The 25,506-nt window shown below is 45.4% G+C and overlaps 1 protein-coding gene and 1 pseudogene across 10 annotated transcripts in view; both read right to left on the bottom strand.

Moving 5' to 3' along the window:
• Positions 1 to 1,354: 1,354 nt before the first annotated feature.
• On the bottom strand, positions 1,355 to 3,543 carry LOC116468117 (E3 ubiquitin-protein ligase COP1-like; annotated as a pseudogene).
• A 5,258-nt stretch (positions 3,544 to 8,801) lies between these two features.
• The window catches only part of PTPRM (protein tyrosine phosphatase receptor type M), an 840,314-nt gene continuing 823,609 nt past the window's right edge, over positions 8,802 to 25,506 (bottom strand). For all 10 annotated transcript variants that reach the window (XM_058438632.1, XM_058438634.1, XM_058438633.1 and 7 more), the window contains 2 exons: positions 21,052 to 21,187; positions 8,802 to 9,549 (listed from right to left, as the gene is read on the bottom strand). In XM_058438632.1, the coding sequence (XP_058294615.1) occupies positions 9,496 to 9,549; positions 21,052 to 21,187 (190 nt within the window). In that variant the 3' untranslated portion in view covers positions 8,802 to 9,495. The remainder of the gene's footprint in view (positions 9,550 to 21,051; positions 21,188 to 25,506) is intronic.

The following is a 25,506-nucleotide window of genomic DNA, read 5'->3' as shown; positions in this document are numbered from 1 at the left end:
CTATGAGATATTTAGGAGGTTGTCTGAGAATGCTTAGGTTCTCTGATCAAGCACCTGGGGAAATGGGGTGTGAAATACAGAGGCAGTGAGAAGGACCTCCCGGGGGAGAGGAAGCAACCCGCGCCTCCTGTCCCCGTGGGGCCTCAGAGGCCATTCCTGCTCTTAAGACTTGTCTTTTGAAGGAGGGACATGATTCCTGTTTCTCTGAATTTGGCAAACATGGGGTAAGGATGGGTGTGGAAACATAACAGGTATGAGGGTGAACAGCTTATTTTTCCTGTGGAGTAGGGAAGAATGCCATTGCTATAGCATAGGCAGCTTTAGTGTGGAGAAACCTTAGATTAATGGCCATGAGGAGTGCAAAAAGAAAGATGAATACCATGAATTTATAGCAGCAATAAGATACTCATTTGTGTAATTTTTTTTTCCTAGCTGCTCTCAACAGCTTGGTGTATCGAAGAAAGCAGCTGGATGGCTTTCTTTATTCGTTGTTGTTTTTTTTAATGTTTAAAGTGGGTTTCTGGTAGGCAGCATATAGTTGGATCTTTCTTTTTATTCAATCTGATAATCTCTGACTTTTAATTGGGGTGTTTAGCCCATTTACATTTTAATGTGATTATTGATATAGTTAAGTTTAAATCTACCATCTTGCTCTTTGTTTTCTGTTCATCCCATCTGTTCCTTATTCCATTTTCCCTCTTTTTCTGCCTTCTTTGGGATTAATTGAGTCTCTTTTAGATTCCATTTTATCTTTTTTGTTGGCTTAGTAACCATAACTCTTTGCTGTGTTATTATAGTGGTTGCTCTAGGGTGTATGTGTACATCTTAAACTTATCACTGTCTACCTTCTGGTGATATTATACTTCATGCATAGTAGAAGAATTTTATAGCAGAATACTTCAATTTTTCCCCTCCCAGCTATTGTTGTTATGCCTTTTACTTCTGCATGTTATAACCTACATACAGTATTTTTATGTAAAAACTATCTTTTAAAAATATTTAAATAACAAAAAAGTAATATATACATATTTATTTATTCGTGGCTCAATAAACTTTTTTGTTATTTATTTTTATTTAAAAGAATGTGTTTCCCTATCACAAAAATTAGATAACCACAACCACAGCACCAACAGTAGCAATGTCCGTGGAGTTGCACTGATGGTGGAGAGTTCACTGGGTATTCCCAATGTCCCAAAGGTCACAAAGGAGGAAAAAGAGAAAAAGAAAAAATACTCAAAACAAATCCAAAACCCATGATGACTTTGGGGAGAGACATCACATGACATTTTCTGTTTCTTCTGTCATTGTCAGCTGCAGATGTATTTCAGCAGGATCAAGTACAATTAGGCTTGAGTAAACCCTTCATACCAATTCTAGCACCTTAATTGTACCCTCACTGTTAGCAGCAATCAGCACATTGAACTCTCCATCTGGTTGTGCCCTCCAGCACGCAGCACCAACAAATTCATTTGTATCATCTTCTTGTCGTTCTTTGTCCAGAACACTTTTGACTGTATCAAACTTAAAAGTTAGTGAAGTCCTAGAAAGTGCTTTATAGTACAGGTTGAGAGAGTTGTTCTCACTTCCACAAGCTATATACTCTCCATGGGAAGCAAGGCCTACAAAGTTTTTTTCATTGATATGACCCTTGAAGGAATGTAGGCAGTACAGTTTCCCTACATTCCACAGTGTTAGCTGGCTGTCTGTTGAGGCAGAGACAATTTCCTCACCACTCACAAACTTTGCATAAGAGACTGCTTTTTGGTGTCCTTTGAATACCACGATTGGCTGTTTAGCGTTACGAAGATCATAGTAATGGACACAGTGATCTGCACAGCCAAAAGCCAAATGGCATCTGAAAGAGGGGCTGAATTTAACACGGCACACATCAGCCTTTGCCTCAGTGCTTGCCACTGAGTTGTCTAGACCGGTAGATCACAGCTTCACTTTTACATCATCAGAACCCGAAGCCAGGAGTTTAGGATCCATCAAATTAAACACTTCAACACCTCTTCTCATGCTCCTGTTAGACCTTTGACCTCTGTTCTGTGAATCCATCCCACAGGATAACAATGCCTTCATAATCACTGCTAGCTAACAGGTTCTTATGATAACTACTCCAGCTGATACAGCTGATTTTGGAATTGAGGTCATTTCATTTGCACGGTAATGAATATCCACTGCATCCTGGATGACTGTGCCATATTCATAGACTTTAATCTTCGTTGTAACCTCAGCAATTGCAAAATAGTCACAATCCTGGTCAAATTCAATACCAGAGACTATCCTGGAATCACTATAGAGATCACTAGGGCATGATAATGTGGCTGACGTTCATACTGATTTATATTGAGTAACCTTGGACAAGCATTTCTGAAATTCATCCAATTGGCTTGCAGTTCAACTATCATCTGAGATATGAGACATCCTTGTAGAAAAGTAACAGTGCTCCAGGTCTTCAAAATGAGCAGTGGACCATTTTCATTTTGATGTTAACGTGCTGTTATATCAAGGCTGTTTCTTTGTCTAAGAACTGCCACTGAAACCTGGATGTTGGCTATACTGTGTGGAATCCATAATGCTACTGTGTGATGCAGGAGGAGCTTCACGTTGAGGCACTGTGCTATCCTCACTGACAGGAGAGTATAAGCCACTCATTTCTTCCACTCTTTTAATATCCTCTTCCAAAACACCTAGCTCCTCTGGAACTGTCCCAGTTGCTCTCTCTTATTTCTTCTTGCAATCTTGAGGAATTGTGTAAGATTCTATAGTTGGGCTGCATGTGATTCTGCTTCCAGTTGTTTCTTCTTCTGCACTAGTAACTTCAATATGAGGTTGATATTGGCCAAATCAAGGTTATCTTGGTCAGTTCCCAAAAAATCTTGAAATATTTGTCACCTGTGGCCATTGGTGCTATTCACTGAGTGGTCCGATTTGAACCTCTTTTCCTCAAATCTTTGCTTCTGTTTGAAAATGAGCTCATTCACCAACAAATTAGGAAACAGATGGTTAGTATTGTCCACAACATAGTTACACTTGGTACATCTATTATTGTCCTCTGAACTCTGACGAATATACTTATAGCAAAAGCTGTGGCCACATTTTGTCATGTATGCCTCTTCAATCATATCAAAGCAGATGGGGCATATGAAATCATTGCTGTTGTCCTTATATGAGTTGATGAGCCTGTTGGAGAGGGGAGGGGCAAGCAGAGGTTGCTTCCTGCTGCTGCCTAGGCTACAGCTGCTGCCTCCTATACCAGCACTGGGCCTGGGCATGCAGCTGAGCCGGGACAGGACTATGGACAGCACCCTGCCACTGCCTGACACGGTGGGCACCACCAACACAGGCCACACTGGGCCCCAAGGCTATCCAAGCTGGTGGCCTGGGCCGCCCCGCTGGACAACAGCACCACTGCCGAAGCTGCCACAGCGGGGGCAATGGGGAAGACGATAAGGACAAGGAGGCAAAAGTCACCAAAGAGGCTGAGGAGCAGGGGCTCGTCCCAGTGGAGTCTGACCCGGCATGGTGGCTACCAGACATTACGACTCCCTCCTATCTGGCTGGGCATTTGGATGAGAGGGACCAGGACCTTGACCCTTTGCCACCTCCCTTTTCCTCAGCCTTAGTGTATCCTGAGAATGCCTGCTGTGCTGGGAGGTGGAAAGAAAAAAGTATTTTATACTTCTCCATTTAATTACTGTTTCCAGTGCTCTTCATTCCTTTGCAGATTTCTATTTGAGATCATTCGCTTTATTTCTTGTATCATGGGCCTTTTGGGGATGAATTCTTTCAACTTTTCTTTGTTGGAAATTTTCTGTATTTTACTTTGGAAAATATCATTTCTGGGTATAGAATTGTTGGTTGATATTAAAAAAATTCATTCAGAACTTTAAATTGCTGTTCTACTATCTTCTGACTTTCAATGTATTTGAAGTCTGCTGTCATTCTTATCTTTCCCTGCACAGAGTGAGTCCTCTCTGGCTGCTTATAAGATTTTCTCCTTGTCATTGGTTATAAGCAATTTGATTATGATGTACCTTAGTATAGTTTTCTTCATGTTTCTTGTTCTTGAGGGTTTTTTGAGCTTATTGGATATGTGGGTTTATAATTACCACCCAGTTTTGAAAATTTGGGCCATTATTTCACCAATTTTTTTTCTGCCCCTTCTCCCTAACTTTACTGAGACTCCAATGGTTCATTCATGCTCTCTTCATTTTTTTTTTTTTTTTTTGCCAATATTGTCTTTCTGTGTTTTTAGATTGTTTTTACTGATGTCTTCAAGTTTGCTCATTTTTTCTTCTTTGGCACCTAATCTGCTGTTTACCACATTTAGTATATAAATTTTTTTTGTCTCAGGCTTTGTAGTTTTCATCTCTTGAAGTTCAATTTGGGTCGTTAAAAAATATTTTCCATGTCTTTGCCATACATGCTAAATCTTTCCTCTTTTTGATAATCTGGAGTACAGTTATGAAACAACTGCTTTAATGTGCTTGTCTACTAATTCATTTGTATTATTTCTGAATCAGTTTCATTGGTTGATTTTCTCCTCATCATATGTCATGTTTTCCTGATTCTTTGTGTGCCTAGTAAGTTTGGATTGGATGCCAGACATTGTGAATTTTACTTTCTTGGGTGCTGGATATTTTTGTATTCCTGTAAATGTTCTTGAGTTTTGTTCTGAGGTGCAATTAAGTTACTTGGAAACAGTTGGATGCCTCAGTTATTGCTTCGTTAGGCAGGCCCACAGCTGTGCTTAGCCCAGAGGTAATTTTGCCCCACTACAGAGTCTCTATTGTAGTGAGTGGGTGCTCTATTCAAAAGAAACAGGAACTATTCTGGCCTGTGTGAACTCTGAGTATTGTTCCTTCTAATCTTTTTGGGTGTTTCTTTTTTCTTTGTAATGTCCTTACAAGCTTGTTGTGATCAGTACTTAGCTAAAGACTTGCGGGGAACACTCTGGGATCTTCAGAACTCTTTCTCTACGTAGCTCTATGTCTCATACTCTGCTCTGCTGATCTTTGGCACTTTGGCCTTTTTGACTTTCAGCCTTATCTCCTCAAATAAGAGAAACCATGTGACTCCACCTGGATTCCCCCCTCCCTGCACCCATGTTCTAGAAGTTCTCTCAGGCCATAAGCTGGGGCAATCCTAGGGGTCACCTAATTTGTTTCCTGTTTCTTGGAGATTGTTATCCTCCATTGCCTGATGTCCAGTATCTTGCACACCATTTTTAAAAAATATATATATTTCCCAGTTATTTCTTACACTTAGGAGGGTAAACTGGTTTTTGTTACCCTAGTTTGTCTGAGATCAAAAGTCCTAGAAGAGTTTCTCTAAAATTAACCATTTGTAGAGTGGATATGATGGAAGTATGAAGTGTCAAGGGCATTGAGAGGTGTTAGCAAAACTGGTTGAAGTGATACATCATGGGGCTTGGGTTGTTCTGTGGAAAAGGTAAGAAAGGGTGCAGCACTCAGGATTGGACTGGAGGTTTCCATAAATACAAAGAACAAGAATAAAAGAATAACGTGAAGAGAAAGCTAGCAGTTGAAGAGGTTGGAGTCAGAATTTGGCATGTTTATTCAAGATTTCAGAGGTCAGGCAGTTCAAGGTGACAGGCTGCAGGGTGTGGCCATCAGCTCAAGTAGAGTATGAGGGTGGTTGTTGAAATTGATTAAATCTTTGAGACATGAAAGAATGACTTACCTCTATTTGAGAAAGTTTCAGAGGGGTCATTACCGTGAATTTGGGGAAAGAGAGCCTCGTTAATCAAGCCTGTGTTAATCAAGTTTATTTACAATGGAATGAAGTTTTCTTAGGGCATACTACAAACGACTTGGAGCACTGTCCACAGTAGAAGGTGGTAGGATGAAAATGCATAGCAGGACAGAGGGGATGGTATATGGGAGGAGCCTTGACTGGCAATCCAGATGTTCCAGGGATGAGATTTGCTAAGCTCCAGCCAACCAGCCTGCAGATGCTGAGGGGCTGGCTGATGTGGGAGGTCTGCAGCTGGCCAGCAGGTGGTGGCCAACCTCCCAGATGACTCCAGTGATCCCCATGCCCTGGTATTTGTGCAGTCCCCTCCCATAGTGAATAGGACTGACTTTTGAAACTATAGGATATTGTGGCAATGACAGTATATGATTTCCAAGGCTAGATCGTAGAAGAAATTGTGGCTTCTGCCTTGTTCCTTTCTGAATTCCTGGAAGAAGCCAGTATCATGCTGTGAGGACAGTTAAGCAGCTGTGGAAATGCCCACATGGGGGGAAACTGGGGCCTCCCATCAACAGCCAGTTGCACTTTGCCAGGCCTGTGACTGAGCTACCTTAGAAGTTTATTTCCAGCTCCAGTCAAGCTCTCAGATGACTGCGGCCCTGACCCATTTTGATGGCCACCTCATGAGCGATCTTTGAGCCAGGATCATCCAACTAAATCATTTCTGAACTTCTGACCCACCGAAATGGTATGAGATAACAAATGTTCATTGTTCAGTTTCCAACTTTGGGGACAATTTGTTATCCAGCAGAAGGTAACTAATGCACATTTTAGTCCTGGCACTAGGATACCTTAACAAAACCTAAAAATGCAGGCATGAGTCTTGACCCAGTGAGCAGAGGCTGGGAGGGCCCTTAGGAGAGAGGTGGAGGAGCTCACACCATTGCTATCCACCTGTGGGCCCACAGCTGCTCCACTTTCTGAGTGTAAAAACAATACGGCTGCTGTTTCCCTCCTGCCTCTACGTCTTACACCAAATGACCTCTGCAGCGCACCCCATCTGGAAATATACAGAGAATGGAATTCTGGAAATGCACCTCAGTCTTGCTGTGCTGACATGTTACAAAAGCATCATAAGGTGCTGCTGTGAAGCTGACTTTGGGGGGGACCGTGCCAGGGAGTCGGGGGCAGGACCATCAGCTTCCAGAGCGGTCACAGGCTTTGAAGTGTCTGGGGGGTTCTGGATGCCACAACAGAGGGGAATCCAGAGCACTGTGAGAACACAGAGAAGGACTCTCAGCCAAGAGGGTGGCTCCTCTTGCTTGCGAGGGGCAGAGACTTTCTCTGTGTACTGGAAATAACAGGTCTCAACCACGCTGTGAGGCCTCGTGGGAAATCTGAAAAAGCCACAAAATGCCTGTGCCTTTTTTTCTATCACTGTTTCTGCTAAAAGGTGAAATAAGCGAAAGAAAGATAAAAATCCAAGAGATTGAAAACAACTGGCTACCATGCGAGACCAGGGTATGACGACGCAGGGAATGACTGGGAAGTGGCTGTGTCATTAGACTCGCACATCTGAGGTCACTTCCTCGCCATGCTCAGATGAGCTGTCTTGTCACCCAGGCTGACGGACTGGAGCCCAGAGCCACACTGCCATGATCACGGAGGGCCAAGGGCTCTCCTGGTCAGGGCCCAACTCACCCACAAAGGGTACAGCGGTCCATATGTCTTCATCCCTATTCCTATATCCTGGAGAAATCATTTGGAAGAGGGACAGAAAAATAGCAGCCTGCTAGTCTTTTAGGAGCTTAGCAAAGAGAACCGGGTGGGATGGCGAGGGGCCATCCTCCAGGAGGAGTCTGAATGTGAGGCATTGAGTACAGACTCGAAGCTCTGCTGCAGCCAGCTCTTCCTGGGGGAGGACAGGGTCCCACTCATCCAGTTTAAGGAGGGGTCTAGAGAAACTTACACCAATCGGAGCATATAGATTGCTCAGGATACAGCAAAGCAGTAAAGGTCTAACATGCAGATGTCCAGGTCAGTCCTCTTGGAGGGCAACCTCTGCCCTTGAAGTCTTTGGTCACCAAGATCCCCAGCGCAGGCAGGAACAGTGCTCTCAAGCCTCTCCACTTCCCACAGGGGGTGGCGGGCCAGCCTGTGTCTCGGCGCCAGCAGACTCTGCTCCTCTGCCGCGGTGAGGGTACTGCTCTTCCACCTCCCACGGGCTCTGGAGGCTTCTGGCACTTGCTAGCCAGTGTGACTTTGGACGGGTTATTCAGTCTTTTCTAGCTTGAGTTTCTTCATCTGTCAGGTGGGTTTCGTAGTCGTACCTGCCTCATGTTTTGGGAGCACGCACTGCCACACAGGAAGGTGCTCTGCATGGTATCTGGCTCACAAGAGGTGTTGGACAGAGTTTTGTCTCTGTCAGCTCTTGGCAATCATTAACACAGCCTAAAACCCAAGCTAAATGCAAGCTGCAAGGCCACCGTGTACCCGCCTTCTGTATCAGCAGCCAGAGCCCGGGGTGGCACGGAGCAGGCGCTCTGGTGGGAACTTGTTCAGCGCAGTGTCCTTCAGTGTACTCTGATTCTCTAACCCTTTAAAAACTTTCTCTCAGCAAGTCTTAGGTTGGCCTGAGGCACAGAGAAGAGAGATAGTATCCCTTGCAGACTGAGGGGAAACAGAGAAAGGAAGAGGATGCTCCAGTTAGCAAGTCCCTGCCATGGCCCCTGGCCTGGCTGCCCCACAAGGTCAGGGCTCATGCCCCATGGCGCAGGCTCATGGCTGAGCCTCCTCGGCACCAGGGCAGGCCACCCTGATGGGCCCAGTGCTCTCAGTGATGAACACTCTCTCTCAAAAAACTCTACTCTACCTGCTCCGGCAAACAGGCCCCCGCCGCACTCTCTCCCACTGTGCGCTGGCGTGTTGGGTGCGGTCTCCACCGCCTGTGCGCTGGGACACCAGGAACACGCCACGGCTGCTCACGGGTCATCATTTATTGAGATGAGAATTCACATAAAGTAACATCATACAGAAAATCGTTTCCAGGCCTTAAGAAAAATGATTGTCACTCACTGTGCTTCACAAAAATTTCTTTTAATGAATAAATAATTTGATGAAATCAAAAATATTTACAATATAAACACATGGAAAAGCTCTGGGTCCGTGAATCTGATCGTAGAGTTTTACATTTTGTGAACTGAGTCCTCCCCCAAGCTTTTCCCTTGGAAACAATACAAATCTGATAGAAACGACGACTCATACAACATATCTTTGTTCATTACACATTTATCTGTTAGTCCTGGAAAGCTACATAAGCATATATTATGCAACATGTTAAAGTACAAATATTACCTAAAATAATATATTATCATAATGCCAGACAGCATTCTCCACAGAACAAAAACATACACTCAGCTGTAACAATAACGAGGGTCACGGGCCACAAAATAATACCCCAAAGGTACAAATTCCTTCATAAGAATATAGTTGTGCTCTTCAGTTTACCAGATGTCTACGCTGCTCTAGGAAGCCGGTGGCAAGGAGTACGGGATTTGGCGACTGTGGCTGTGTGTGTGTTTCTGTCAGGCAGCAGCATTACTGGGATTGGGCAGTGCAAGCAGTTTTAGAAACACTTTCTTGGGCTCTTAAAAAGAGCCAATTATGCAAAGCAAAATAAGCATATTGAGAAGTCTTCATCTCTTTTGCACAAATACCATGGAACGTCTTGGCTTCGTGGTATGAAAGGGATTGTTTGCAGAGCTGTTTACGCCATCAGCCAGAATTCAAGTATTCTAGGGCCACCTCATAGCAGAACTTGTACTGATCCTGGAAAACAGGAGGGGAAAATGTCAGCTCAAGAATATCTCAACGCTGTTCCTAGTAAAGCAATTACCATAGAGTAGGGTCTTAATGGGAAGACATCAATCTGGGAAGGATTTGAATTAGAAATGAATCAGAAAGTCACGGTTCTGAACTCCAGATACATTCAGTTTGGAGATGCTCCCCACAATGCTGGGTGAAAGGTATTTTGCTACCTGTGCTGGCTAGAATTCCCGGAAGGTTCTGGACACTTGGAACTCTAAATATGTTTGTCCACACATGTATCTTCTAGGATATCAACATGCTGAGCTTCGTGCAGGAGGGTCATGGGTAGAAGAAAAAGTAATGAGTGCTTCAGGAAATGCCTTCGTGACATCTCTCACAAGGCCCTTGGTACCTAGATGAGGCCTCATGCATGATCCAGATTTACCTTTGACTTTCAGTCTGTAGGAATTCCTCAATCTTATGAGAATTTCATAAGCACCTCCCGAATACCAAGCCCCTTGACCTGGTCCCTGATTTTGAGAAGTCCGTGATCCAGTGAGGAGGATAACACAGGTAACCCAATGACAACACATGAGGCGGAATGGTCCCTATCATGTGCAGTGGGCTCAGGGGACGGCAGGCCTTCTTAGGGAAGATGGCAGTGGGAAGTAGGTGGACAGGGCCTTCCCCAGAGGGCGGAACTGATGCGTGGAGTGGAGGCAGCCTTGGTTTGCCCTGGACGGTCCCGGCTTCTGCCTGTTGTCCTGGCATAATCCTCTTTCACTCTCAAAGTGCTCTAGTTTGGATAAAGTGTATGGCCATCATGGCCATCCTCACCAGTTACTTAAAACAGGCATTCCAGGCGGAGGCAACAGGACGAGGAAAGGTACAGAAGGGGAAATGCTCGAGATCCTCTGGGACCCATAGACCAGTTTTTCATCAGGCAGGGAATTAATTTCTCCCTCCTTTCTTTTTTTTTTTCTTTTTAAGAAACAGGGCCCTTTGTCACCCAAGCTGGAGTGCGGTGGCGCAATCATGGCTCACCACAGCCTCGAACTCCTGGGCTCAGGCAATCCTCCCACCTCAGCCTCCTGATTAGCTGGGATTATAAGCACGAGCCACGAGCCACCACACTCAGCATTGCATTCATTTTTCTTGAGCTCAGCTTTCCTGGATCATGTACCTTGGCCCAAGCAAGCCCTGCACAAGGTCCTGGCTGAGGTGTGGTCTCGGGTGGCGGGGGAGAGCATTCTGCACCTGTATGCGTGGAGTGTGCTGATAGACCAAGCCTGAGAGTGGTCTCTGAACCCAGCAGAGGGACACAGGGCTTGAGGAAGCCTCTGCCTGCCACCTGGCAGGAGCCCGGCCCTGGACAGGGCCTTAGCAACTGGAAGGCTCTCTTTTACTTCTGGAGGAGACAAGCTATCACACGTGCAAGTGAGGTTCAGCACCACTGTCTCTACCCATCACAGCCACAACCAAGGAAATGTATCTATTATTTTTCATTTTGCCAAATTAATTGAAAATGTCCAGTATTTCTTAAGTGCCTCCTAATTTGTGGCTGAAATTTCCTTTTCTTCACCTACACTCTGTTCTGTAAATACCCTAGTAGTCCAACCTATTTATTTGAGGACAAGGGCCACAGTTTATCCCTCTTTGTATAATGTAACAGTCTCTAGCCCAGAACTGACACAGTTGAGAGTCAAAGTCGGCTACATGTACACACGATGACAAGCCATGGGTCCAGCATGTGATCCAACTCAATACACATGTACTGCTAGATACTGGGGATTTTATGACACACTCAGTCTTCGGGAAGGTCATGATCCAGAGGCAAAGACAGAGAACAAGATCATTTCAATCACTGACGGTGCCATGAGATTAATGTCAGTGGAATAACATTCACGAGGAGGCTCACATAACAAAAAATCACAGGTATCAGCGAGGGCCTGGAGAAAGCGAACCCTCACACACGGCTGGAGGGAATGTCAAATGGTGCAGCCACTCTGGAAAACCGGCTGGCAGCGCCTCCAAAGGTTGAACACAGAATTCCCATATGACCTAGCAATTCTACTACTGGGTGTACACCTAAGGAAACTGAAAACGTACGTATACACAGAAACTTTGTAAACAAATGTTCACAGAGCATTATTCCTAACAGCCAAAAAGGGTAAACAACTCAAATGTACATTAATAAAATGTAGTATAGCCATAAACTGGAATATTACTTGGCTATGAAAAGGAATGAAGTACTAATACCTGTTACAACGTGGATGAACTGAAGCATGGATGAATCTGCTGAGTGAAAGAAATCAGATTCAAAAGGGCACACGCTCCTTTTCTATGAAATGCCCAGCATATGCAAATCTATAAAGACCGGAAGCCGAAGGGTGGTTGCCAGAGCCTGGAAGTGGGTAATGGGGAGTGGCTGCTAGTAGGTCTAGGATTTCTTTGAGGGGGCTAAGTGAGTGATGGAAATGTTAAACATTTGGATTGTGGTGATGGTTGCATAACTGTGAATACACTGAAAACCAGTGAATGACACACTTTAAAAGGGGATTTTATTTGGGGTACATGTGCTTGTCTGTTACATGGGTATTACACATGTAATGGTGGGGATTGGGCTCCTAGGGTATTCATCCCCCAAATGAATGTTCATAGTGCATTACACGGCTGGTAGGAATGCAAAACACTGGAAACTGATTACAATTGAATGTTATACCCAACAGGTAATTTTTCAACCCTCCCTCTCCTCCCTGCTTTTTTGGAGTTCCCAGTGTCTATTATTTCCATCTAAAAGGGGAAATGTTATGGTATGCAAATTATATTCCAATAAAGCTTTATTAAAAAAATCGCTAGTAGAAAAATGCTTATTCCATGATGTGAATCCTACCTTTAATGTCTATCAAGGGCTCAGGTGGAACTGGAACTGGGTGGGCTCTGACACAGGAAACATGAATCCAGTTGTTCTTTGCTTTCTAGAGTCATGGGTGTGAGTGCCCCACACTGACCAGGAGCCTCAGGTCCTATTAACTATCCCCGAGATCCTGGCCAATCCATTCCCCTCTGGTCATAAAACGGGGTTGGATCATATTTAAGTTTCCCTTCCAGCTTTCTCAATTTAGAACTTTAGGACTTGGTTTGCCTTTAAAGTAAGTCTGATGACATTTGAGAAGGTGTTCCTTAAATTATCTCCTAGTGCAAATAACAAATATTTTACTAGCCTGTCATTTCCCTTAAACAGACCACTTTTTCCGTACACAATGCCAATAAAGGTAGAAGTATTTTTTTGAACTTTTTAACTGGAAAAAATTATTTCTTGCCCTAGGCAAAATTAGATTTCTGATTTATATTCTAGTATTTATTATTTCAGGATTTGATACTTTTATTTTCAGAATATTTAAAAGAGATAATTTGAATTTCAAAATTCCAAAAGGCCACGTTGTCAGATCATCAGGCCAACATACTGGCTATGAAGTGCTCCCATCGTTTCTGTGCTTTTGTGAATCACAGGAACAATTTTTTTTGTAATGGAAATCTACATGGTCTAATCCCTTGCTGCATAAAAATGATTTTATACAAGCCTAATTGTGCAATTAATTTCAGTGGCTACTCAGAGCCATCCTTTTAACATATTTCCTTTTAACATGTTAAAATGCACCTAGTGAAGGATGTGGCTGCTGCCCTCAGGCCACAACACAGGCTGGAAACTCAGGAGGGATTTTGGGCTTCGCTGCTAAGGAACTGCTGCTTGGAAGTCACCGAAGCTGCCCTGTCTCAGGCATGACTATAATTTTCAAAATGAATTCTCCCTCTCCCACTTTATCCTTCCTGAGCAAGCAGCCAGTCTTCATGGATTCTGTGATGACTGGTTTCTGAATCAGAAAAATAAGGGGAAGGAGAAGGAAGACCACAAATTGTTGTGTCCCCTCCCCCAAGCACCTGGGTAAATGCCTGAAATCTTCCTACATTGGAAACGGATTACATTTGATCACCAGGTACAGGTCTGTCTGCTGCAGTTTCCTCTCTCAGCTCACTCCCTTTTGAACAGTATAATTAAGCCACATGAGCCAGCCCTGTGCTCCAGGGGAAAAAGGAACGTCTATGCGTTGGTCCTGAGTGCTCCGATTTGGGTGACATTAGCTGGCTTCAGGCATGAGGAGGCCCTGACTAGGGGCTCAGGTGGGAGCCTGGCCTGGTCCTCCTCACATCCTTGGGTCAGACCGTAACCAGGGCGACCTGCTACTATTCCTCGCCAAGGCCCCTGATGCTGACCCTGCTCCCGATCGGACTTCCTGTACCTATGAGCGGGAGAAAGCAAAATCTGCAAGGGAACTGGAAATCGAGGTTGGCTGTTAAAAGCCACTGCTCGCTTGGTGAGGGCGTCACGAGGCCAGCACACCAGCGGGCGGCATTGGGGGCCTCCATCAGGGGCCCGAGCCCTGTCGTCTGCGCAGGCTGCCTGCCTCTGAGGAACTCAGGCTGGCGGCCAGTGTGGGCACTTCAAACACCACATCAATGGCCTCCAAAGATTCAAAGAGAATAGCCTCCACCTCTGACCTGGTTGCTTTTGAAACTAAGGCAAGCTCTATGATTTTGGCTAGACCCTGTACTGACAGATCCTTCGGGCTGGAAAAATTCTTCTGAGTGATGCTCTGCCAGGAGGGCAGGGTGGGCCCTATTACGGTAGTGGGATCCCTCAGTTCAGTGTTCCCAGCCAGGTTGTGGCCAGCCACTCTGTGCTAAGGAGACCAATAAATTCACATCCCTGCTCAGCAAGACAGCAGCATGTGCCTGGAATGATGAGTGGCTCATTCCCTTAATCTCTATCTTTAAAACATATAGGTAGCATTTTCTTCACCAAAGCCCCCTGCAAAATCCATGCCCAGTTCCTTATTGAGGCCCTGCTGAGCATAGCCACAACCTCCCCTAGGTTGGAGAGGGCAGCAAAGGGTGGCTCAGGTTGGACTCGGGTCTGGCTGCAGAGAAGAATGGTTCAGTCACTCAGCAAATGCTTACTGGGCAACTCCTGGGAGCCAGGCGCTCGGCTGGTGCTGAGTGTAGGGGGCAGGCTGGGCAGGTGGAATCTGGGGGTGGGGAGAGGGGATGGGGTATTAGCAAAAATTATTACAGACCTTCCTCAACAGTGCACCATGGGTGGATTCAAGGTGCCTGGAGTGTGGATTGGGGACCCTAGCTCACCTCTGATTCCCACCCAACTCCTGCACTCACCACCCCAACACGTGCACACACACGTGCACAGCCTGTTAAATAGGCTGCAAATTTCACAGCAAGAGCTATTGAGGGACAGCCTATACACACCAGTTGGTCGCACAAGGGGGAGAGCTGTAGGTCTCACACCACATTGCATTTTGTATGTGAGTTCATTGTTGGCTTACTAAAGGGGAGGTGAGGCTGAGTCTGGAGGGTCAGCTCTAAGTTACAGAGGGGGCAACCTGAACCTGTGCAGCAGATCCGCAGATCAGGATGGGGCCTGGCTCTGGAGTAAGTGGGACGGACAGGGAGGGGGCGGCGAGCTGTGAACACTGCCGCATGGCATTGCAGGGAAGGGAAAGGCCTGCTGACCCTCCTACACCAACTTTCTCAGCCCTGTGGCACGTCCATCCTACCTGGTGGGGGCTCCATCCCAGAGCCTCTGGCTGAAGTGGGCTGGGGCAGGCCTGTGCACTGGTATTTCTGAAAGCTCCCCTGGGAGTTGGGGGTGGGCGAATTCTCAAGTGCAGCCTGGGCTGAGAGTGTGTCTAGAGCAGACATGGTTCTTAAGCTAGGCTGCACACGAGACTCACCGGGGGCTTTTAACACTCGGCTGCTGCAGCCAGGCCCCTGACCAGTCCAATCAGTCTCCAGGTGGGCCCAGGGATCAGAATTGTTCTAAAGCTCCCAGATGACTTCAGTGGGCAACCAGGCTTGAGAACCACTGAGGAAACGTTCTTTTCTGAATCTTACAAGGCACGTGATGGTGGACGGGGCTGCTCCCGTTACACCTGGTCTGAGATGAAGCTCACACACACAGTGACTGAGCTCTGCCCTGTTCCCAGGTCCCCTACACTAACCTGTGCCCTTTTTCTCCCAGTGCAAGAGCATGCACTGCCTTACCACCCTTTATCCTGGATTTCTCCTGGCAACTCAGTAACAAATCAACCCAGCCAAGGGTTATGACCATCACCTTCCTACAGGGCCCTCCCTTTCAGACTCCCAGGTGGGTTGGGACTGCTTATCTGGCTATATTCTATTTGGAATTTTCGTCTAATGGCTTTTAGTTGTCGATTTTTTTGCCTTACCTTTTCCACACATCATGAACCCTGAGAGCCCCGCTGGTGTCCAGCCTCTAGGCTGGGAGAAAGCTCGGGGGGCTCCTTGTAGGGTGGTTGAACATCAGCAGGCTTGGAGCTGGGAGGAGGGATCCGGATCTGGATTTGGCTTGCACGAATGATGAAATACTAGACTTCTCTGTAAGGGGGGTGCAGCGGCAGCACCTCCTCTGGCTTTGGTGAAGGTGTGAGTATAACAAGGTAACTCTTGGGACGTGTTCCGTAAACAGAAAAGCCCTGTCGCCTTCTACGAACAGTATTCCTTTTTGTTGCTTTTTAAGTTACTTTGTAAAAAACAACAGCTTTGTTGAGATATAATTTACATACCATAAAATTGGCCTCTTTAAAGGATACAGTTGTTATATAAAATTCATGGGAGGCCACTGTTTGGATGAGGCCCTGACAGACTAGACCAAACCAGAATGGAGTCCCTCGTGCTAGGTGCTATGTCGCCATCCAACTGAACTTTGAAATAGGGCAGCTTTCCAAACATTGGGAGAAGTGCAGCAACCAGTCAGAAGCGACCCGGTTTTCCTGAGCTGCCATGATAAAGAAGTCCCCTCTGTTTTAACAGTATGATGGAAGGAAGTTTGAAACAACCAATCTGCGTTGTGTTCCCTGTCTCTGCCTTCTCAACTTTTTTTCTGCCTATAAAGCAGCCTCCTCTGCTCAGCTCCTTGGAGCACTCGTTCTATTTTACAGAATGACATGTTTCCTGATTCTAGGGTCACTAATACAAGCCAATTAGATCTTCAAATTAAATGTGTTGTAATTTTGTACTTTAACACAGTTTAGTGGTTTTCAGTATATTTACAGAGTTGTATACAATCTAAATTTAAAACATTCCCATCACCTCAGAAAGAAACCCTGTGCCTATCAGCAGTCACCCCCATCTCCCTCCCCCAGCCCTCAGCAACCACTACTCTACTTTCTGTCTCATGGATTTGTCTGTTTTGAACATTTCACAGACAAGGAATCATAGAATATGTGGCCTTTTGTGACTGAATTAATAGTTTTTTTTTTTTTTTTGAGAAGGAGTCTTGCACTGTCGCCCAGGCTGGAGTGCAGTGGTGCGATCTCAGCTCACTGCAACCTCTGCCTCCTGAGTTCAAGTGATTCTGCTGCCTCAGCCTCCCAAGTAGCTGGGATTACAGGTACCTGCCACCATGTCCAGCTAATTTTTATATTTTTAGTAAAGACGGGGTTTCACCATGTTGGTTGGCCAGGCTGGTCTCAAATTCCTGACCTCAGGTGATCCGCCCACCTCGGCCTCCCTAAGTGCTGGGATTACAGGTGTGAGCCACTGCGTTCAGCCAGGCTTAATATTCTTATTCCCACTTTACAGATGAGAAAACTGAGGTTCAGGTAGGACTTTTGCATCTCCAGTGAGTTCTAAGCTCCATGTGGGAGAGACTGTATCTTCTACTTCTCTTGCGTCACGCCCAGTGATGCTGCACATAGAACAGAGGCTGAGAAATACGTGCAGAATGGCATGGAACTAAGATAAGATGCCAGGCCAGGCACTGTGGCTCATGCCTGTAATCCCAGCATTTTGAAAGGCTGAGGCAGGAGGACTGCTTGAGGCCAGGAGTTTGAGACCAGCCTGGGCAAAATTGCAAGACTCCCATCTCTAAAAAAATAAAAATAAAAAACCAGCCAGGCATGATTGCATGCCCCTTTAGTTCCAGCTACTTGGGGGGCTGAGGTGGGAGGATGGCTTGAGCCCAGGGGTTTGAGGCTGCAGTGAGCTATGACCATGCCACTGCACTCCATATTACAGTGTGTAATTACCTGCAGAGGCAGCTTTGTCAGCCCTGCCCAAGGCATTTGGGTAAATGATGGCGCCAGTTGTTCACTTCCTGGGCAGTGCACTACGCTGTGGAGGGGAGTTTTCCAAAGTTCCCACCACCTCGCAGGGGACACTATGTTTCTCTAGGCAAGATCTGCCCTTGAAGACCATTTCTACGTTAAAACAGAGCCCTGGGAACTTCAAAAGCCATTAAGGAAGGCAAACGTGAGAGGGGAGCTGCCGGTGTGAAGCAGCCGCTTTCCTGCAGCCGGAGTCGCTTCAAAGGAGCTCAGGTGCCAGCACTCCTTCTGAATCTAACTAGGCGCGTCGTGGGGAATCTCAGGCTGTGCTGTCCTTGTCCATCCTCTGGGGACCCAGTTCTTTGTTGGGGACTTGAGGGTGGTTGAAGAGATGGATAACTTAGAAGCGGGCTGAAAAAGGGGTCAGGAAAAATGCAGCTGCCCCTGCTGGATACGAAAAAATCTAGTCTCGTATTAGAAATTATTTTGCCTCCTGGCAATCCACTGGCTTTTCTCCAGAGCTCCCAAAGCTAAAAATTTGCAGGAATACATCTTGAGGGCTTTCTGGATCTCCCTGGAGAGTGTCATGCTTCAACACGAACCGACGAATCTTCCCACTCAGAAGCAATTTAGAAAAATCAGCGCTGCAAAGGGAGATGGTGAGAGACACAGCGTCCCTCTGTGCACTCCTCCCCGCCCGGGCAGGGAGGGTAGAGCAGTAGCATTTGCCTGTTCCGAATGGAAGGGACCATGAGGGATGCAGCCACACATGTGATGTGTAAGACCTGATGGGGCCGGGGCGAGGGCCCCTCTATTGCACCCCAGCCTGCCTCTCCAGACACTTGGAAGTGCCCCCGGCTGTCTGGCACATGCTCGTCATCCTCTGAAGACACAGCTAAGTAGACTCAGTACACTGCCCTTTTCAGCTGCTGGCACAACATTCTGTGCTTAGGATACACTCAGAACTCAGATGGCCTGTGATGCCCAATAAAACTGTACCAGACTTTATCACCCTGACCTAAGCTGATTAATTCTCTCAGCCAACACACACAGGTATCAACATCAAACTAAACAGAAGTCGTATTTACAGGCAAAACCAAATGACAACAGGTCCTACTCAGTTCTGGAAGCTTCAAACCCACTGAAAAGAGGACGGTGACCTTTTTCTCTGTCACCAGGTATTATCTAATACCCTGCTAACAGCCACCGTGACAGATATGTCACATAGTTTTCTCCGGACATTGCAAAACTTTCCTACATTTCTCAGACCCTGACCTTATCCTCCAACTGCTGGTGACCTTTGGAGGTCTGGGCACCCGGAAATCCCATCTTCTCCATTAGGATCACACATAACTACACAAAGTCCTAAGTTACTGTAGAATTGTGGGCTGGGACCGTGAGGTCCCTTCTGGTTCAGCCACCTAAGCCTCCATTTATTTCATGAAAAATCACCCCTGTCCTTTAGCGTGCACCACTGATTTGGAAAAAGCCCCATCACTCCTGCCCGTAAAACCTGGTGAGTGATGAGAGCTGCAGCCGGAGCCATTAGAGGAAAGGCCTGGAAGGGTCTGTTTCTAATGATCTGCTTAATTCAGGCTGCAGTGAGAGGGAAGTGACATTTTTTTTGATCAAGGTCAGCTGTGCCCGAGTACCAACCAGAGTCTCGAGGCTGCATACCTGTCCCTGAATTAGTGAGGTTAACTACCTCACGAAGCCACAGTCAGAATATTTCATTTGTGCATTTGTTTCTATCCTCTGCCGGCCCAAACTCAGGCCTCTGCCGACAGCATGGCCACTCTTTGCTCAACTGCCTCCATGCTGGAAGACTGGGAATTGCATGGCGGTAGAACTCTTTACCATTCAGGCGGGGTTGCAGGGAGGGAGACGGTCCTAGTGAAGCCCCACACCAGCCTTTCAACAACCCGCAGGAAATCCGTTACTACGTCCAGGGCATTTAGAGGCCTTCTGCCAGGCCACTGACGGCGTCATGTGTGGCAGTCTTCCACACTCTCTACAACCACCTCTCCCCTTTGCAATTTCCAAAACACTTTCACATCTCTCTGCACACTGGGTACCTCAGTGAGCTCATGGTATCCCTAGTTTATAAAACTAAAACCTAAGGGAGTTAAGTGATGTGCTTAATGACACTTAGATGACAAAACTAATGTGTTTGGGGTCACCTAACTAGAATTAGTGGTAGAGTTCAGACTAGAGTTTGGGTTTCCATGGGCTCCCCATAGGGTGGGGAGGAGGGGAGCAGGAGTCTGGGGAGCACAGTCCTTTCTGCCCCTTCTAGAAGCCAACATGCTAACAGCTGATGGGTGAGAGTGTGACTAATCAAGTGGGTGTGACAAATTTCCGACCAGCAGCCATGCTTCTTGAAAATGGAGCAGCTCATCAGGCACGAGACATGTATCTGGGCAAAGTGGATGCCCTGGAGAGTGGTTCGTGATGAGTGGGACACGTTTGGGAGCTCGTTGTCGTTGGTCACTACTATTAGCCAGCCTGGAGCACTGCTATTATGACTTCTTAAACTGCATGAGGACCATGGCTACTTCCTCAAATTCAGCTTGACTCTCAACTCCCTCTTAAGTCCCTTTATTTTAATTTTTAACATTAACCCCAGTGCTGTGATGCTGTGGACCTGGGAACACTGGCTTTGGCGCTTGTCCCATCGGCCATCTCTTCCTCCCTCTCCTGCCCCCAAGCCATTTTCCAACCTTGGATTAGTCCTGCTGTTTCCTTCAGATCCTTCCTCTACTCACAGAGAAGTGCAAAAACCTAATCTAAAAGCTTCCTTCTTTAAACTATTCTAGAGTCACGGTGGTTGGCATTTCAACAGCTCCACATAAAAAGAGATTTCATAAAATACACTTAAGAAAATAATTGCACATTGTCCTTTGTTTCTCATCTCCTTTAATCCTTTTCTCAGATATGGCCACCATAATTAAATGCAATATTCTGGATGTCAAACTAAAATTCACAGCTTTGATAAATATTAGGCGATTAAGCTATTTATAAAATATATAATTTGAAAATCTGGCATTTCACATACTATGATTATTTCTTCTCTGTGAAGACTAAGTGCTTAGCCACGTGGAAGGCACTGCCAGGAAGGGAAGTTAATAAGGATGTTCACTTGTGAGTTTCAGCTATTTCCGCATTTCGAATGAGCTGGAGACAAAATCTCCTTGTGAAGAACAAAGAGAGGAAGAGGGAGAACAAGAAAGAAGAAAAAAGCCCTACATGCAAAGTGATTACACTGTGATTTTGAAAATGAGTCTCTTCCTCTACGCATCAGTTTCCCTGCAAATCTGGGAACTGGCATGGATTCTAATGCTAATGGGGTGTCTCATGGAACAGCTCAGCGGGGGTGTCCTACCAGGAGGTCGACCATGTTGGGCTTGTTGTTCCTCAGCGTCTTCACAGCGTGGAAGACATCCACGGTTCTCTGGTGCCGGAGCATCTCACATACAATGCTGATGGCACAGAATGTCCCACTGCGGCCTCCCCCGTTCCTGTCGTGAAAGAGATCAGATGACTGCACTTGGTTTGTCTTTACACTGCATCTTGCAAACACCTGTGGAAACAAGCTATCTAAACCCTGGTGAACAGTAACAATAAAGGGCTGTGAGGCCAGGGGACCTCTTACCTGGGCAGATTCTTTTAATTAAAGCAAACGGAGCAAGCCATCCGCAGTGTTTGGCCACAGGTCACCTGATTGGAGAGCCTTTCCCAGCTCACCTCAGCCCTGGTCACATTCTCTGATACAGCACTTCATCAATAAGGGCCCATGGTAGAAAATTTTCAATGAACCTTATTTAGGGTCTGCCAGGAAAATTGGTGTGACAAGTATGGGTTATGTTCAAAGACGTATCTGGCCTTTAAAAACATCCATTAGCAGCCAGGCGCAGTGGCTCATGCCTGTAATCCCAGCACTTTGGGAGGCCAAGGTGGGCGGATCATGAGGTCAGGAGATCGAGACCTTCCTGGCTAACACGGTGAAACCCCGTCTCTACTAAAAAATACAAAAAAAATTAGCCAGGCATGGTGGCAGGCACCTGTAGTCCCAGCTACTCGGGAGGCTGAGGCAGGAGAATGGTGTGAACCCGGGAGGCGGAGCTTGCAGTGAGCCAAGATTGTGTTACTGCACTCCAGCCTGGGGGACAGAGCAAGACTCTGTCTCAAACAACAACAACAAATCCATTGGCATTTCATTATTTATCTATAAAACATACAGGCTCTTTTTAAAGAAAACTTTTTACTCTGAACCCATTTTAGATGTGCAGAACTGTTGTAAAAATAGCATAGAGAATGCATATCCAACTTCCCTGATATGAACACCTTACTTGCCCACAGCACATTATGCAAACCAAGAACGTGATGCTGGGACAATACTATTAACTAAACCACACACTGTAGTCACATCTCACTAGTTTCTCCACGAATGTCCTTTTTCTGGTCCAGGATCCAATCGTGCATGTAGTTGTCCTGTCTCCTTAGTTTCCTTCAGTCAGTAACACTTCCTCAGTCTTTCGTTGTGTTTCCTGACCTTGACACTTTTGAAGAGCACTGATCAGTGATTTGTAGAATATAAAGAATGTAGAACACAGAAGTAGAAAGTAGCTGTTGTCCCCAGCCACAATCTGAGAAGTCATCACAAACTATAACATGTAGACCATCCCTTCATTTGGGTTTGTCTGATGTCTTCTCATGACTGGAAACAAGGCCGTGCATTTCGGTAAGAAAACCAGAGAGGGGATGTTCCCTCCTCCCAGGGGTTCAGGATGTCCATCTGTCTTATTACTGGTGATGTTAACTTGCTCACTTGTTAAGACGGTGTCTGCCAGGTTTTCTCACCATAAAGTTATCATCTTTCTCTTTGCAGTCAATAAATATCTTGGGGGAAGATATTTTGGGACTACGCAAATATTTTGTTTCTCGCCCACTGATTTGAGCATCCATTGATGGATCTTGTCTGCAACAATTAATTATCACTGTGGTGTTTGCCTAATGGTGATTTCCTGTTTCCCTCTCTTCCAATATTCTACACTAAGAAAGAGCTGTCTCTTCTTCCCTATTAAATTATTTATTTGTTTATTTATTTTGTGATTTGTTTATTTCAGTGTGAGCTTATACATAATAATTTTATTCTATCAGCTAAAATCCAAGGGTACTAATATTGATTTTGTTCACATTGTTCCAGCTTTGGCCAGTGGGAGCTCCGTCCGGCTGGCTCTTTTGTTCTTTTCTGACAAGCCCCCAGCCTTTTTTATTTCTTTACTTTCTGCAACCACATAATGGTCCGGGCTCATCCCGCACTATCCCTGCATCAACTCTGCAGTCACTCTCTCCTCAAGGAGATAAGGGACCTTTTTTTTTTTTTTGAGAGAGTCTCGCTCTGTCGCCCAGGTTGGTGTGCAGTGGTGCGATCTTGGCTCACTGCAAGCTCTGCCTCCTGGGTTCACGCCATTCTCCTGCCTCAGCCTCCCAAGTAGCTGGGACTACAGGCACCTGCCACCATGCCCGGCTAATTTTTTTTTTTTTTTTTTTGTATTTTTTTAGTAGAGATGGGGTTTCACCGTGTTAGCCAGGATGGTCTCAATCTCCTGACCTAGTGATCTGCCCGCCCTGGCCTCCCAAAGTGCTGGGATTACAGGCATGAGCCACCGCACCCAGCCATGGGACCTTTTTATTTTTAAACACAGTACACAGTATAACTATCATACCTAAAATAATAACATTACTCTTTTAAAATAATCAAATTTCTAGTCAGTGTTCCAGTTTCCCAGATTGTTTCTTACAGATGCTTTTTAAAAAATCCACATCTAGGCAAAGTCCACAGATTGGATTTGGTAGGTATGTCTTGCAAATCTATTTTATTCTGTGAGTTCCTCTTTGCTCTCTCTTTTTTCTTGAGAATTTATTTCTTGAGGAAACAAGTTCATCTCTGTCCTGTAGAGAGTCCCACATCCTAGATTTTTCTCATTCCTCACATCTCTGTGATATTATTTAATATGCTGCTTTCTAACTCTGTATTTCCTGTAAATTGGTAGGTAGTTCCAGGGCTTGATAAGCATTTAAGATTTATTTATTTATACAAGGATACTTAAAGTATACTTTCATTAGGAAACAAGCCAAAAATATCTGGTTGTCCCTTGTTTTATGGTTTTAAGAGTGATCATCATGTTCGGGTATCAGCTTGATCAGCCCATTATGAAATTCCGAATCAGCTTTTTAACTAAAGTATAATATACCTACAATAAAGACCATAAGTAGATAGCTCAGTCAATTTTTACCAATGCATAAACCATGTAACCACCATTCAGATCAAGATACAAACCACGTTCAGTCCCCAAGAGGCTCCCTCACGTTCCTTCCTCAACAATACCATCAGTATCACCAAAGAGAATCCATTCTTAAGCCTAGCATCATCAATTGCTTTTGCCTGTTTTTCAGCTTTGTGTAAATGAACCAAACACTATGTCTTCTTCTGAGACTGGCTTATTTCACTCTGTGTTGTCTGTGTGATAATCACCCACAGTGTTATATTGGTAGTTTATTATTTTATATCGCTAAGAAGAATTCCACTGAATGAATACCCACTGTACAATTTATCCAACAGCTGATGAATGTTTGGGCTGTTTCTAGTTTTTAAATATTATGAGTAAACCTGTGATAAGCTTATCTTTTGGTAGATGATTCATTTCTGCAGTCATTTCTCAAAGAACAGAAGAGCTCAGCCGCAGACTGCGTATATATTTAGCTTTGGTAAATGCTGTCAGTTGCCAAATGGTTGTACAGTATTTACTTCCTTCCTACAGTGTATAAGAGTTCCAGTTACTCCACAGCTTCACCAACACTTGGGATTATCATTTATTTGTCTGTCTTTAAAATTTCAGCCATTCTGGTGAGTACACAGTGGCATCTGATCCTGGTTTGAATGTGGATTTGCCTAAAAACGAATAATACTGAACTTTTCTATGCTTTTTGGCTATTTGGGACATGTTTTTTCTTTTTTTCATTTTTTTTTTCTTTTTGAGACGGAGTCTCGCTCTGTCACCCAGGCTAGAGCGCAGTGGCACGATCTTGGCTCACTGCAAGCTCCGCCTCCTGGGTTCATGCCATTCTCCTGCCTCAGCCTCTCGAGTAGCTGGGACTACAGGTGCTCACCACCGCGCCCAGCTAATTTTTTGTATTTTCAGTAGAGACGAGGTTTCACCGTGTTAGCCAGGATGGTTTCGATCTCTTGACCTCGTGATCCACCTGCCTCAGCCTCCCAAAGTGCCGGGATTACAGGCGTTGAGCCACCACGCCCGGCTGGGATATCTTTTGTCTTCAATGAAGTACCTGTCAAGTTTTTTGCCCATTTAATAAATTGAGTTGTCTATCATTTTCCTACTGGCTTGCAGTACAGCAGTTCTTAGAAATTGTGGCTGAGTCCTTTGTCAGACACATGTATTATAAAACTCTCCTCCCACTGCCTTGCTTTTTCACCCTCTTATTGATGTCTTTTGATGAAGAGAAGGGCTTAATTTTAATGAAAGTCCAGTTTGTCAATATTTCTTTTAAGGCTAGTGTTCTGTGTCCTGTTTAACAAATCTACCTGTGGTCATGAAGATTTTCTCCTATGTTTTCTTCTAGAAGCTTTGTTGTTTTACTTTCCCCTTTTGGTCTACCACCTATCTGGAAGGGATTCTGTACACGGAGTGAGGGAGACCAGAGACCAATGTGTCCGGGCAGTCTTCACCATCCCCTGCAGTGCTGTGTTGCAATGGCATCTTTGCTGTAAGTCAGATGACGCTGAGGTATGGATCTGTCCCTGGACTGTCTCTTC

Source organism: Hylobates moloch, unplaced genomic scaffold (assembly GCF_009828535.3).
Source record: "Hylobates moloch isolate HMO894 unplaced genomic scaffold, HMol_V3 SCAFFOLD_5, whole genome shotgun sequence".
NCBI classification, from domain to species: domain Eukaryota; kingdom Metazoa; phylum Chordata; class Mammalia; order Primates; family Hylobatidae; genus Hylobates; species Hylobates moloch.
This window is presented reverse-complemented; position numbering and strand designations above follow the sequence as displayed.